At 38.4% G+C, this 13541-nt stretch overlaps 1 protein-coding gene across 2 annotated transcripts in view; it reads left to right on the top strand.

Annotated features, from left to right (window-relative positions):
• Positions 1-12443, top strand: part of LOC132830905 (glucocorticoid-induced transcript 1 protein-like) — a 64124-nt gene extending 51681 nt beyond the window's left edge. For both annotated transcript variants that reach the window (XM_060848846.1, XM_060848845.1), the window contains exons 6-8: positions 5254-5473; positions 6536-6656; positions 7976-12443. In XM_060848846.1, coding sequence (XP_060704829.1) covers positions 5254-5473; positions 6536-6656; positions 7976-8336 — 702 coding nt within the window. In that variant the 3' untranslated portion in view covers positions 8337-12443. The remainder of the gene's footprint in view (positions 1-5253; positions 5474-6535; positions 6657-7975) is intronic.
• Positions 12444-13541: the final 1098 nt, after the last annotated feature.

Genomic DNA, 13541 nt, shown 5'->3' with positions numbered 1-13541 from the left:
TCAGCTGCAGTGTTACTGTAGTTCACCAGTCTGGCATTTACTTAAAGTTGTACAAGAAAGCTTAAGATTAATCTTTAGGGTTGCAGTTATACAGATAAGGGTTGGGTGTGCCTTTTGGGGATGTTTGTTCCTCTACTACCACCACCACCACATAAGTGTGCCTTGAGCAGGGTGTCAGATGAAACCATTTTTGTTTTGCTGGAAGTGCCCATCTGCAGATGACGATGGATAGAACTTCTTTTCAGCAGAACTGCGCAAAGGTTGAATCGTCTGCCAGTACCCAGTGTCCAGGTTCCCCTAAATTTTAAGTGTGAAAGAAAATCAGTTTTATTTAATTAATCAAGGAGTTCTAAGTTGAGGGTTTCCATTCCACCTCAAACTGGGTGCATATTCTGGAATGAAGCTTCAGTATATTTTGGGAATATTGCGGTGTTGGTGTTGCCATTCCATTAATCTTGTTAAATTCGAGTTCCTGTCAGTTTTTGCAGTTGGATTTTAATATGGCACTGATGAAGTGCCATTCATTCATTTGAGTCATGATGTCCACACCACTCTGGCTGTCGGCATGTCTTAAGTTAGAACTATTCTCTGACAGCTTGAGTAGATTGTATTTTTTTTGGATGGGAAGTCAACTAAACCGGTACATTCACTGTCTTCTGATCAGTACTGAGCCTCAACTGTGTCACAAAAACCGGGATTTCTTTCCATTGTGAAATTGAAAATTCCCATAATAAGTGGCCCAAGTTCAGTTTTTTACTTTATCAATTTTAAATATTTGCTCCGTTGTTCTTTAAACATAATCCATTAGGTTGGAGAATAGCCCATTATCATAGTTTGACCGTATCCGACACTGCAAAGTAGTATTGCATATAATTGATTTGCATACTGCACTTATTTCTCTCTCCGATCTGAGATGGAAAGAAGATAAATGGTTCATTAATTTCTGGTTAAATCCCTGTTAATTTCTGGATTAGGGTAAGAATATAGACTACAGCATCTGGCATCCCTAAGCAGTGGAGAAAGTGAGGACAACACATGCTGGAGATCAGACTTGAGAGGTGTGGCATTGGAAAAGCAAGTCAGGCAGCATCTGAAGAGCAGGAGAATTGATGTTTCGGGCATAAACTGTTGACCAGGAATTGGGGCTTATGCCGAAAATGTTGATTTTCCTGCTTCTCGGACGCTGCATGACCTGCGCTCTTCCAGTGCCAGACTTTTCAATCTTTAAGCAACACGAGATCAGATATATCATGTATTAGGTATCTCTGAAAAAGGTAGTACTTCCCAAAATGTAGCACTGTCTCATTAAAGAATTGCAAGTCATGTTGTGGTGAGTACTGAATGTGTGAATAACTGAATTTTCAAATTTATATGTGTGCTACAACCAAATTGAGCATGATATTGTTTAAATCTTGATGTAGAGGTGATTCTGCAATAACTTGTTTGTTAATGTGAAATCATGGCAACAAATTTGACAAATTAGGGACACGTTTCTAAAGCGTGTGTTTGCTGTAATGTAGTTACATTGCCGACAGTTTAGGCGCTGATTCTAAAGTGTTTTTTTTATATAACATTGGTTGCACAAGAGCACAACCATGGTAGAGCAGAAGTCAGAGTCATAGAGATGTACAGCATGGAAACCAGACCCTTCAGTCCAACCTGTCCATGCTGGCCAGATATCCCAACCCAATCTAGTCCCACCTGCCAGCACTTGGCCCATACCCCTCCAAACCCTTCCTATTCATATACCCATCCAAATGCCTCTTAAATGTTGCAGTTGTACCAGCCACCTCCAAATCCTCTGGCAGCTCATTCCATACACATACTGCCCTTTGCGTGAAAAAGTTGCCCCTTGGGGGTCTCTTATATCTCTCCCCTCCCATCCTAAACCTATGCCCTCCAGTTCTGGACTCTCCGACCCCAGGGAAAAGACTTTGTCTATTGATCCTATCCATGCCCCTCATAATTTTGTAAACCTCTACAAGGTCACCTGCCAACCTCTGATGCTCCAGGGAAAACAGCCCAAGCCTGTTCAGCCTCTCCCTATAGCTCAAATTCTCCAACTCTGGCAACACCTTTGGAAATATTTTCTGAACCCTTTCAAGTTTCGCAACATCTTTCCGATAGAAGGAAACCAGAATTGCACGCAATATTCCAACAGTGGCCTAACCAATATCTTGTACTCAATAATCTGACCAATAAAGGAAAGCATAAGAAACACTGCCTTCACTATCCTATCTACCCGTCACTCCACTTTCAAGGAGCTATGAACCTGCACTCCAAGGTCTCTTTGTTCAGCAATACTCCCTAGGACCTTCCCATTCAGTGTATAATTCCTGCTAAGATTTGCTTTCCCAAAATGCAGCACCTCGCATTTATCTAAATTATACTCCATCTGCCACTTCTCTGCCAATTGGCCCATCTGGTCCAAATCCCATTGTAAGCTGAGGTAACCCTCTTCACTGTCCACTACACCTCCAATTTTGGTGTCATCTGCAAACTTACTAACTGTACATCTTATGCTCATATCCAAGTCATTTATGTAAATAACAAAGTAGAGGGCCCAGCACCGATCCTTGTGGCACTCCACTGGTCACAGGCCTCCAGTCTGAAAAACAATCCACCACCACCACCCTCTCCTACCTTTTTGAGCCAGTTCTGTATCCAAATGGTTAGTTCTCCCTGTATTCCATGAGATCTAATCTTGCTAATTAGTCTCCCATGGGGAACCTTGTCAAACACCTTACTGAAGTCCATATAGATCACATCTCCTGCTCTACCCTCATCAATCTTCTTTGTTACTTCTTCAAAAATCTCAATCAATCAAATTTGAGACATCATTTCCCACGCACAAAGCCATGTTGACTATCCCTAATCAGTCCTTGCCTTTCCAAATAAATGTACTTCCTGTCCCTCAGGATTCCCTCCGACAACTTGCCCACCACTGAGGTCAGGCTTACCAGTCTATAGTTCCCTGGCTTGTCTTTACCGCCCTTAAACAGTGGCACCATGTTTGCCAACCTCCAGTCTTGCAGCACCTCATCTGTGACTATCGATGATACAAATATCACAGCAAGAGACCCAGCAATCGCTTCTCTAGCTTCCCACAGAGTTCTTGGTACACCTGATCAGGTCCTGGGGATTTATGCACCTTTATGCATTTCAAGACATCCAGCACTTCCTCCTCTGTAATCTGGACATTCTGCATGATGTCACCATCTATTTCCCTACAGTCTATATCTTCCATATCCTTTTCCACAGTAAATACTGATGCAAAATATTCATTTAGTATCTCCCTATTTTCTGTGGCTTCACACAAAGGCTGCCTTGCTGATCTTTGAAGGGCCCTATTCTCTCCCTAGTTACCCTTTTGTCCTTAATATATTTGTAAAAACCCTTTGGATTCTCCTTAATTCTATTTGCCAAAGCTATCTCATGTCCCCTTTTTTGCCCTCCTGATTTCCCTCTTAAGTATACTCCTACTTCCTTTGTACTCTTCTAAGGATTCACTCAATCTATCCTGTCTGTACCTGACATATGCTTCCTTCTTTTTCTTAACCAAACCGTCAATTTCTTTAGTCACCCAGCATTCCCTATACCTACCAGCCTTCCCTTTCACCCTGACAGGAATATACTTTCTCTGGCTTCTTATCTCATTTCTGAAGGCTTCCCTTTTTCCAGCTATTCTTTTACCTGTGAACATCTGCCTCCAATTAGCTTTTGAAAGTTCTTGCCTAATACTGTCAAAATTGGCCTTTCTCCAATTTAGGACTTCAACTTTTAGATCTAGTCTATCCTTTTCCATCACTATTTTAAAACGAACAGAATTATGGTCACTGGCCCCAAAGTGCACCTCCACTGACACCTCAGTCACCTGCCCTGCCTTATTTCCCTAGAGTAGGTCAAGTTTTGCACCTTCTCTCGTAGATACATCCACATACTGAATCAGAAAATTGTCTTGTACACACTTAACAAATTCCTCTCCATCTAAACCTTTAACACTATGGCAGTCCCAGTCGATGTTTGGAAAGTTAAAATCCGCTACCATATGTATTCTATTATTCTGACAGATAGCTGAGATCTCCTTACAAGTTTGTTTCTCAATTTCCCTCTGACTATTTTGGGGTGGGGGGGGCTCTATAATACAATCCCAATAAGGTGATCATCCCTTTCTTATTTCTCAGTTCCACTCAAATAACTTCCCTGGATGTATTTCTGGGAATATCCTCCCTCAGCACAGCTGTAATGCTATCCCTAATCAAAAATGTCACCCTCCTTCCTCCCTTGCCTCCCTTTCTATCCTTCCTGTAGCATTTGTATCCTGGAACATTAAGCTGCCAGTCCTGCCCATCCCTGAGCCATGTTTCTGTAATTGCTATGATATCCCAGTCCCGTGTTCTTAACCATGCCCTGAGTTCATCTGCCTTCCCAGTTAGGCTCCTTGCATTGAAATAAATGCAGTTTAATTTATTAGTCCTACCTTGCCCCTGCCTGCCCTGATTTTGACTCGCTTCTGTTCTCAGCTGTTCCCATCTCCAATCGATCTCTTTCCTCAATATATCTCCCTGGGTCTCCCCCCACACCTTACTTGTTTAAATCCTCCCAAGCAGTTCTAGCAAGTTTCCCTGCCAGTATATTAGTCCCCTTCCAATTTAGGGTGCAATCTGTCCTTGTCCAGGTCAGTTCGTTGCATTAGAGCCAGTCTCAATACCAGAAACTTGGTTGTTTGTGCTACGTTCCCCTGAGAATCCATCACCCCCTACATTTTCCAAAACAGCACACCTGTTTGAAATGGGTATATTTGTAGTTATTGCATGATAAAGTAGTTCATTGTCTTTGACTGCTCATACAAATTTTAGGCAGATTGTAACTAGTATAAATAATTGAAAAGAAATACAAGCAGTTTTATATTTTCTAAAGCTTGTTAATGTTGCCATGTAGCATTTTACCTGTTTGCTCTTCACCAAATCCTTGCTAAAAGTGAGGGGATAGGTATGTGGACTTCCTGTGGATAATTCAGCAATGCAGTTTGCACTATAATCGCAATTCCCAATAAACTGTGAAGGACCATACTATCTGTCAGGACCTATCAATTAAGGAAGGGATGGGGAAGGATTTGGGTCTGGGGCAAATCTCAAGTAAGTGAATTTGCGCATATTGAGTGTATTTTTAATTATTGGTCACTGTGAATTGTGCTTTGGAGATTTTTATATCTAATCACTGATTTTTGTCTTTCCTACATCTGCTTTGTAGATAATGGAAGCACCTGATGGGCACAGGGCACCCTTTCCTTCACAACGACACAGCAGCAGTTCTCAAAGTGAACCTTCACCTATCCCTCTTGAGCAGACGAGTGGCTATAGTAGTCCTTCTCCATATCCCTCCCCATCTCCTTCCCCTTCGTATCCAAATGGAAGCCAGGAAGAGGGGCCATCTATTATAGAAGATGTATCATTTTTTGTTCGAGACAAAGGTGAGATTGTGGTCTAATTTGAAAGACTTATTTAATCTGAATCATTTGGAATAAAACACAACTGAATTTTTTTTTTCTTTCTACTTCTTGCCCCGCCTGGAGCAGCTGGCTCAGTGGGAAGAGCCAGGCAGGTGTGAGCAGCTTTCTGCGATTGTGGCCTTACATCTGTTCTGTGATGCTGTTTCGATCAGTGTCAGTAATTTCTTTGACTTTAATGGACTTTGGAGCCAAGTTTGATCCAATATTTAACGTACCTAAGACACTGATTCATTGTACAGTTTTAACACTTGCTCTGGCTAGAATATGCTTGCTTTGCACTTTGCCTAGTCTTAAATAGCAGGATATCCAATAAGAGATTAAGCAATTTATGGATGACAATATTCACAAACTGAATAACCTACAGAGTACAAACCGAGCTATTAAAAGTGCAAAAGAATATTGATGTGCTCTCTCCCCCCCCCCCCCCCCCCCCCCCCCCACCACCTCGAGTTGTCAATCCCTGTTGCAGTTTTTCTCTAGCAGTAAGCATACTACAAATTACTGTCCTGAGATACCTCTTCTCGTGTATGCTTGTGTTTTTGCTGATCGCTTACCTGTCTTCTGTTCAATTTAGTGTTGGCTTAATCCCGTATTTTTGCTTCTATTAATACTTTGACAATGTTGCTTTTTGTTAACTTGAGCAATCCAGTAGAAAAATGTTGATATTAACCAACAGAAATCTCAAATTATTTTGGACTGAACAGTGCTCAAAAACGAGGCTTAATTTGCTCATTTGCAGTTTACCTTGCATTGACCCTCAAGTTTTCAGTGGCCTGGTTGTGGGACAATGCTGGATATTCATTTTCTGGTGATCATCTGAAAAAAGATGTGGCATCTAGAAATGTGGATGAAGTTGCACCTCAAATGTGCATTGCTTCAATTACTCGATCTGTTTTTTTTATATTTCACTGAATCCTTCAACAAAAGCATATTCTCAGTTATAACACTAATTGTAATTCTAGATGAGTTGGCTATGAGCCCAATGTTGATGATTCATTTCCTCTTCTGTTTTCATTGATCCAGATAGTGGCACAAGCTCCCCCCTTCTGAAGTATGCTTCTTCTCCCAAACCTAACCACAGCTATATGTTCAAGCGAGAGCCTCCAGAAGGTTGCGAACGGGTGACTGCATTTGAAGAAACACCGTAAGTAGATGATGTACTTATCCATGTTGTGCTAACTTGGGGGAGAAAAAGCCAATTAGCCAAGTGAAGTGCAGTTTGTTTCGCTTTCCACAGCATTATTAATGGAGCCAGAGGTTTTAAATCTTGCATCAAAACTTCTCATTTCCAAATTAATGAATAGATTGTTTAGTTTTACTTGTTTTCTGTTCCATATTTAAAATTAGGATTGGGACTTCAGTGAGATAGTCAAACATCATTGCTTAAAGAATGACAGTTAGTTAAAGGCTTTTTGTTCGTTGCACTTGGGCCTTATTCTGCTTGCATTGCATTGTCATTTTCTGCCTCGTTCCCTTCCTCTCAAAATTCTGCTGCATAAAGAAACAATAGAAACAATATTGAAGATTATAGTCAGCCATTAATATTTCACCAGAATATGAAAAAGTAAATAAATCGAATGGACAAATCATGGAACAGTAGACTGATGTTGAATTCTAAACAAAAATAGCTTAATATAACAAGATGTACTTTTGTAGCAGAACGGTCATTGTGACCAGATCATCATTTAATGGTGCTCGAACTGAGAATTCAAAGGCTCTGAAGATTAGTAAGGTTTTAAATTTGTGCTGTTAAAAACCATTCAGTATTGTCTGCTGCCTTTTGAACATGCTGTATGATGTTTGAAATCTGGGAAAATAGTACGTACGGTTGAGTTGTCTGAAATTAACTGCCATCAAAACTATTTGAGTTGAAAAGTAACATTTAAGTCATCGGGTCAAAATTTTTGAAACAAATTTGAGAAGCAGGACAAGATGAGTTTGATGAAAGCATGTGCTCAGACTAGTTAATTTTTAGAAAAGGGGTCAGATGATGTATTACTTTGGAATTTTTCTAAGTCATTGACAACTCTGCACCTTGCAATAGAGAGCAACACAAGGTCCTGAAGAGAAGCATTACAAGCTGAGGGGCTTCTCAATTTATTGTCTGTGCTGCAAGAATCCAGTTGTAATGCTTTAAAGAAAAAATATGTAACAAATTGCAAAAAAAAACCAACTGTGGATGCTGGAAGTCCAGAGCAAAAGTTATGTTGCTGGTGAAACTTCAGTCTGACAGCAGAGTTAACTGAGTTCAGAATTCAGTTCTGAAAAAAAGTGAAGTGTTGACTGTAACAAAATGCCCTTAGCACAATTTAGTTCAGCTTAATTTAATTTGACTTGAATTCAGTTTATCTTGACTTGGACACTCAGATTTTGTCTTTATGTAATTCTATCTGGGTTGAAATGCTTTGAAATCGGTTTGGTTAAATATGGTTGTGAATTAATCACTCCTGTGTTCTTTTTCAGGACAATTTCCTTTGGGCAGGCTTTGCTATACTCGTGTCCAGATAAAAACAAGGTTAATTTCAACCCTACTGGCTCTGCCTTCTGTCCAGTCCATATTCTCAAACCTCTTTTACCAACTGTTGACTTAATATTAAGGCACTTGCCAACGTCTGCTTCATCAACCCCTTCAAACACAGGGGGATCATCAAGCACTTTGACCTCTTGCCAGTCTACAACTCAGGTCTCATTCCAGCAGCCATTGGAGGATTCAGGGACCACAGACTTTACTGAGCTTTCTAAGGAACAACCTTTACAGTTTGATCCTTGGAAACTTGCTCAGGCTGAAGAAGGTGCCTTTTTCCAGAGCTCATTAGTAATTTAGACTGGCAAATCTGCAAAAGTTAAATAGCTGACTGGAACTTTATCCCTAACAAGTTTATGGTGGTAGATGCTAGTGATATTGGTTGTCTTGGCCATAAATGTAATTGTATCTTGACTGCGGTTTAACTGTTTTGGATGTAAACAGATACTAAACCAACAAATGAAGCATGTCTTCAAGGGAGATTTGGCTGAACATTAGTATTTGTCTATAAATATTTGTGCTGAAGGCAATGGTTTATCAACAAACAAGCTTATTTGAATAGAAATTCTAGGTATTCTATGCTACAAAACTGATAAGTTCAAAGATGTCTGCTAGTCTTTGTTAACTTTTTAACCATAGCAGTACATTTTCTTTCTTGGCTTGAGCCCAAATGTTGCAACTTCAATAAGCACAAGGAAATAAGGAAAATCGTGAAGACAGACATAGGACTGTATTAAATGGTGGCCACTGGTTAATTTTTGCTGGGTATTTTTCAGTCAGCATCTAACCTCATAGTACCTTGTGTGTAAGACTGCTACAGTATTTAGAGAATAAATTTGTTTATATATTAAATGCACATTGGAAGCTTTTCCTTAACTTCCTTGCTCTTTACTTTATGAAAAGCATTAGGTTTAGCATTTTTAAGCAGTGTCCTACGCAACTGCTGTCGATTTCAAGGTTGTAGAATATGGAGTCTAATATGGAATAATAGAAATCCTGGGTTACTGATTACAATTGGTACAAGTTAGACCATTGGGTGCTGCTGAACAATTGATCCCAGTAAAATACTGGAATTTACTAACTATCCTATAGCAGCAAGTATGTTTCCTGCCAATGTAACACCTGTGTAAGCTCAGTACAGAAACTGAACTGTAAATGGTGTTTGATCTACTTCAAAACCTTAGTACTTGTGTATAATTGACAACTTAAGCCTATTAATGAAGATGTCACAAGGGAAATTAAATTCCTGTTTATCCAATATTGGGCAAAATTATCCCTCTTCATTTCTCACTTTTTAATTGAGACTGAATAGAATGAATTGCCATGGAAACTTTCTGCCAGACAAAAGAGTAGGAGGGTATTTTAAAATCAATGTAATTTTTAAGATCTATAAGGTTAACAACTCAAATATTTGGCATTGATTAAATTTAATTTGTCCAAGTTAAATAAAACATTTTGTGAAAGGTGACTGGGCTAATCTAAAATCAAGTGAGGTGACAATTTGAAAATATCAGAATTGGTGTTGCAGTTATATTGATGTAATCTGTGCAATTAACTGACAGAAACTTCAGTTCCTTGACACAGCTTGCAAGTGCTGTGCTGTATGTTGCATTCTGCTATTGTTTTACACAAAATAAATTTCATGGCCAATTATATTAAGTTCAATTTTTTTTTTGTAGTTTGACTGCTGCAACCAGCATCAGTAACATTTTGAACTTTGTGGGGAGATTTTTTTTTGGCTGCTTTTAAATTTATTGGCCATTGAGATAATTTCAGTCTTCCCTGTTAAGTTTTCTGCCCAATTGCTACTATTTAGGAATAAGAATTAAATGTAATATTTTAAACATTGGGCTGCATTTACTAAATGTAATAATTATAAGCTACTATTTAGCACCAAGGGTTTAAAGAGTGGCTTAATTTGATGTATTTGATTTCACTACTCAAACTAGTTTGGCTTTTTTTGTAAAGGAGCAAAGAGGGAACAAGTGAAAAGCACAAGGTTAATTTGCACGTATGTCTAACAGCCATCTGTTCAGCTTTTCTTTTCTCATTTGTCACTGTTTCAATGCTTTTTTTCTACTGAAATGTATTTTTAAAATTTACTTAATGTAAGTCTTGGCTTACATATACAGAAATGTATTTTTTTTTGCTTTGTATTTATTTAAACAATTGATGTACCCATTTGAAGGGCTAGCTTCATTTAAGGTCTGTCTTGGGTATTAAAACAAAGTATCTATCTGAAGCCTCTAGCTTAAAAGCAAAATGTATAGATATATATGTATTACAAAGAAACTGCTTAGATCCTCTGCATTCCAGTTTAATTTGCAGGTATATTCTGATACAGAGCCTGTCAAAGTAAAAGCACCAGCATTTAAACTCTTAATCATCTTGTCTCATATTGGAAGATTGGTTAATTAGGTTTCAGAAGCAAGTTGAGTGGAGTGCCCAAAAGGATTGTCATGGTGTGCTCCTGGCTTGTGCATTAAGTTTCAACGCAATCTGTAATTGTGCTTATTTTTCCATTGCCTAGATAGTGAAACTGTAGACAGCAAGTGACCTAACATATTGGTCTGTACATCATGATCTTTGAAACTGCTTTGAAAGAGGCTTGATTCTAAATTGAACAGTGCAGTGCAATGCAATTATCAAATTGTATTTGGGAGGTTCAGTGAAACTCCTGCTGTTTGAAGTTGATATTTATCCCTGGCCTACTCTTAACTTTCCACCTGCTCCTTTCCCCAAAAAGCCTTGGTATACGTATTTGGGAAAGAAAATAGCTGTTGGTTCCTGATAGTGGCAAATGTTACACTTAGGGTGAAAAAGCATTAAATGTAATTGTGGCAGTTGTTTTCTTGCAGTCAGCAGTGTCTAGAGTGCCATTTTAATTTTTTCCGTTGAACCTTGGCCTCCTTGCCTTTGTTTCGCTTTGGAACTCTGTATACAGTATTCCAAAGTCATATGTATAGTGCAACTCTCAAGGTACAGTTTCTGTTCTTATGTCTCATTTAACTACTGTTTAATTTCTGTATACTGCAAATAAAGAAAAAAATGAAGGTTAAACAGATTTTAAAGTTTACTCTAAATTGTTCGGGGGATAACATTCACATGTCTTCTAAAGCTGAGAAAATTCCTTGATTTTGTATTACCTCATGTTCTACTTGATAACAAATTTTACAAATGCATATTTCTAATTGGTTAACTTATTTTTATGGGGTGCTGTATTATAAACTCTCGCTTCACACTTTTTTGCACTGTTGCATGAAATCAAAAGCAATGCGATAGTATCTCTTTGATTTTTAAGCTACTTTTTTTGTGAAATTGTGAAATGTCATTACCAACCTGACTCCTATAAAATAATTACCACACTTGTGGTTTAATGTCTTAAACCACTTTTAGGGAGATGCATGTTTGTAATAAAGTGCAACATTGTATCTGGTTGAGTTTTTGATTTGAAGTGTGTTATCTACTGTGAGGGAAGATATCCTGATTGGAAGCAGTGCACCTTATAGGAGAAAATATTGTCACGTTTTTAAGTGTACTAGCACCTTCTGGTGGTAGAAGCCAAGTACTGTAACAGTATTAAACAGACCGTAATCTTTTGAAATTGCTAGGTCTTGAACAACTGCACCTGTGGTGGAACAAGTTTAAGTGATCTTCTCCTGTTGCTTTATTAATATATTCAATTTACTATTGAATTTTAGCAGCAGCCATTTTTTTAGTCTAGATCAAATGTCACTCTTCCTGTGCTGCTTTATTGAAAAAACAATACCTCTCAGTAACCTTTGGCTGAAACAATTGTTGCTTACATTGTACTTTCTAAAAAGAAATTCCAGTGGCTATTAAACTTGAGAATCAGCAAACAAAAATTCAAAGCAAAAAATATCTGTATGACCATTTGTAAATAATGAACATGAGTGACACCAGCTAGTGTAGCTGACTTTATAAAGCTAAGGCGTTGTAGGCATAGAATTCCTCCTCCAACTTTAAAACACTGTACCATGACACGTTTCCTTAGACACTGAAATGTGTATTCACATTGAAAATTAGCATATCTGAAGAATTATAACTATTGCGTTTTGTATTCTGTACTTGTTGGAAATGAACTGTTATGATGACTGCAAATAATACCATGTGAATGTTGAGTAAATTGCTGACCAAATTGGTTAATGTAACACCAGTTTTGTATTTAAAGATTTGAATTGGCCTGGAATTGTATCTTTGTAGAATTATTTTGTCTTATACACACTATTTGGGGGTTTGGTTGACATTGTATATATGTTTCAGCTCATTAAGCTTGGACAAATGTATTGACCACATGAGCTGTGTTTTAGCGTGTGGATTTGTGTGTTTTTAAGAAGTAGGTTCAGTTTCAAAAAATACAAAAATAAAGTGCCAATTTTCATTGCAGATCTGTGCTTTATTAAATTGTCTTCTATTACATGTCCTCTTAAACTCTGTTTTCACCAGAGCAGAATTGTTCAAACTCTGGTACTTCATTCACTGTCCAGATGTACCCAGGAGTAGAATATGTGCGTTGCAATTTAAGTTGGAACTAATAGATTGCTGCTACGTTATTGGTGTGGAGAGATCCAAATTTTTAATTGCTTATTGGAACATATGTTAAACTATGCAACTCTACTTGTTGCAACCCTTACACAATTTTCAAACTTACTACATCCAACCTCTATCTAAGCTAAATCTAATAAGGACTTGTTTCTCAGTATGTTAGAAATGCTTCCTGGTTTTGTAATGGGCAGTGATTTAGTGTTTGGAAAATATGGTGTTGAAACTGCAACACATTAGGTCTGGTACTGAACTGACTTTGATAGGAAAGGCAGTTCATGTAAGGGATGTTAACTGAGGGGTCTGCATTTTTTAATCACACATGGGATGTGCACATTGCTAGCTGGACCAGCATTTATTGTTCATTCCTACTTCACCTTAAGATGGTGAGCTGTAGGTTTGCACTCTGAGCAAAAGGAGAACGTGAGGACTGCAGATGCTGGAGATCAGAGCTGAAAAATGTTACTGGAAAAGCACAGCAGGTCGGGCAGCATCCAAGGAACAGGAGAATGGAGTTTTAGGCATAAGCCCTTCAGGAATCAATCCTAGTTTTCAGTTTTTTTGGGGGTGAATTGCACTTTCTTCCTTGTCCCACTAGAATGTTCTACATCTTAACCTTGTCAAAAGATCTTCCAAGTGAGTATTCCAGTTAAGTCATCTCTGCTACAATGAGAGATTTGCCTGATTGCAACCCAGCAAGTCTGGTGACTTAAAAATACAAGAATCAATAGTAGAAATTATGGGATATATTTCAGCTCTTTTGAGGCTCATTTGATCGGCAGTACAAGTAAAAAAAAATCACCATACTAAAACAGAATTTAAGGCTGCTTTTTCATTAGAGAGAGACAGTTGGTAATGAGCTTAACCTGAGGGTGACCATGCTGCAGAATCTTCATTGTGACTTCTGAAGGTGCGGGAATTACCCGATGTTGGCGTCACTCC

Source organism: Hemiscyllium ocellatum, chromosome 32, assembly GCF_020745735.1.
Source record: "Hemiscyllium ocellatum isolate sHemOce1 chromosome 32, sHemOce1.pat.X.cur, whole genome shotgun sequence".
Classification (NCBI taxonomy): domain Eukaryota; kingdom Metazoa; phylum Chordata; class Chondrichthyes; order Orectolobiformes; family Hemiscylliidae; genus Hemiscyllium; species Hemiscyllium ocellatum.
Note: the sequence above shows the minus strand (reverse complement) of the source record. Positions and strands in the feature narration are given on the sequence as shown.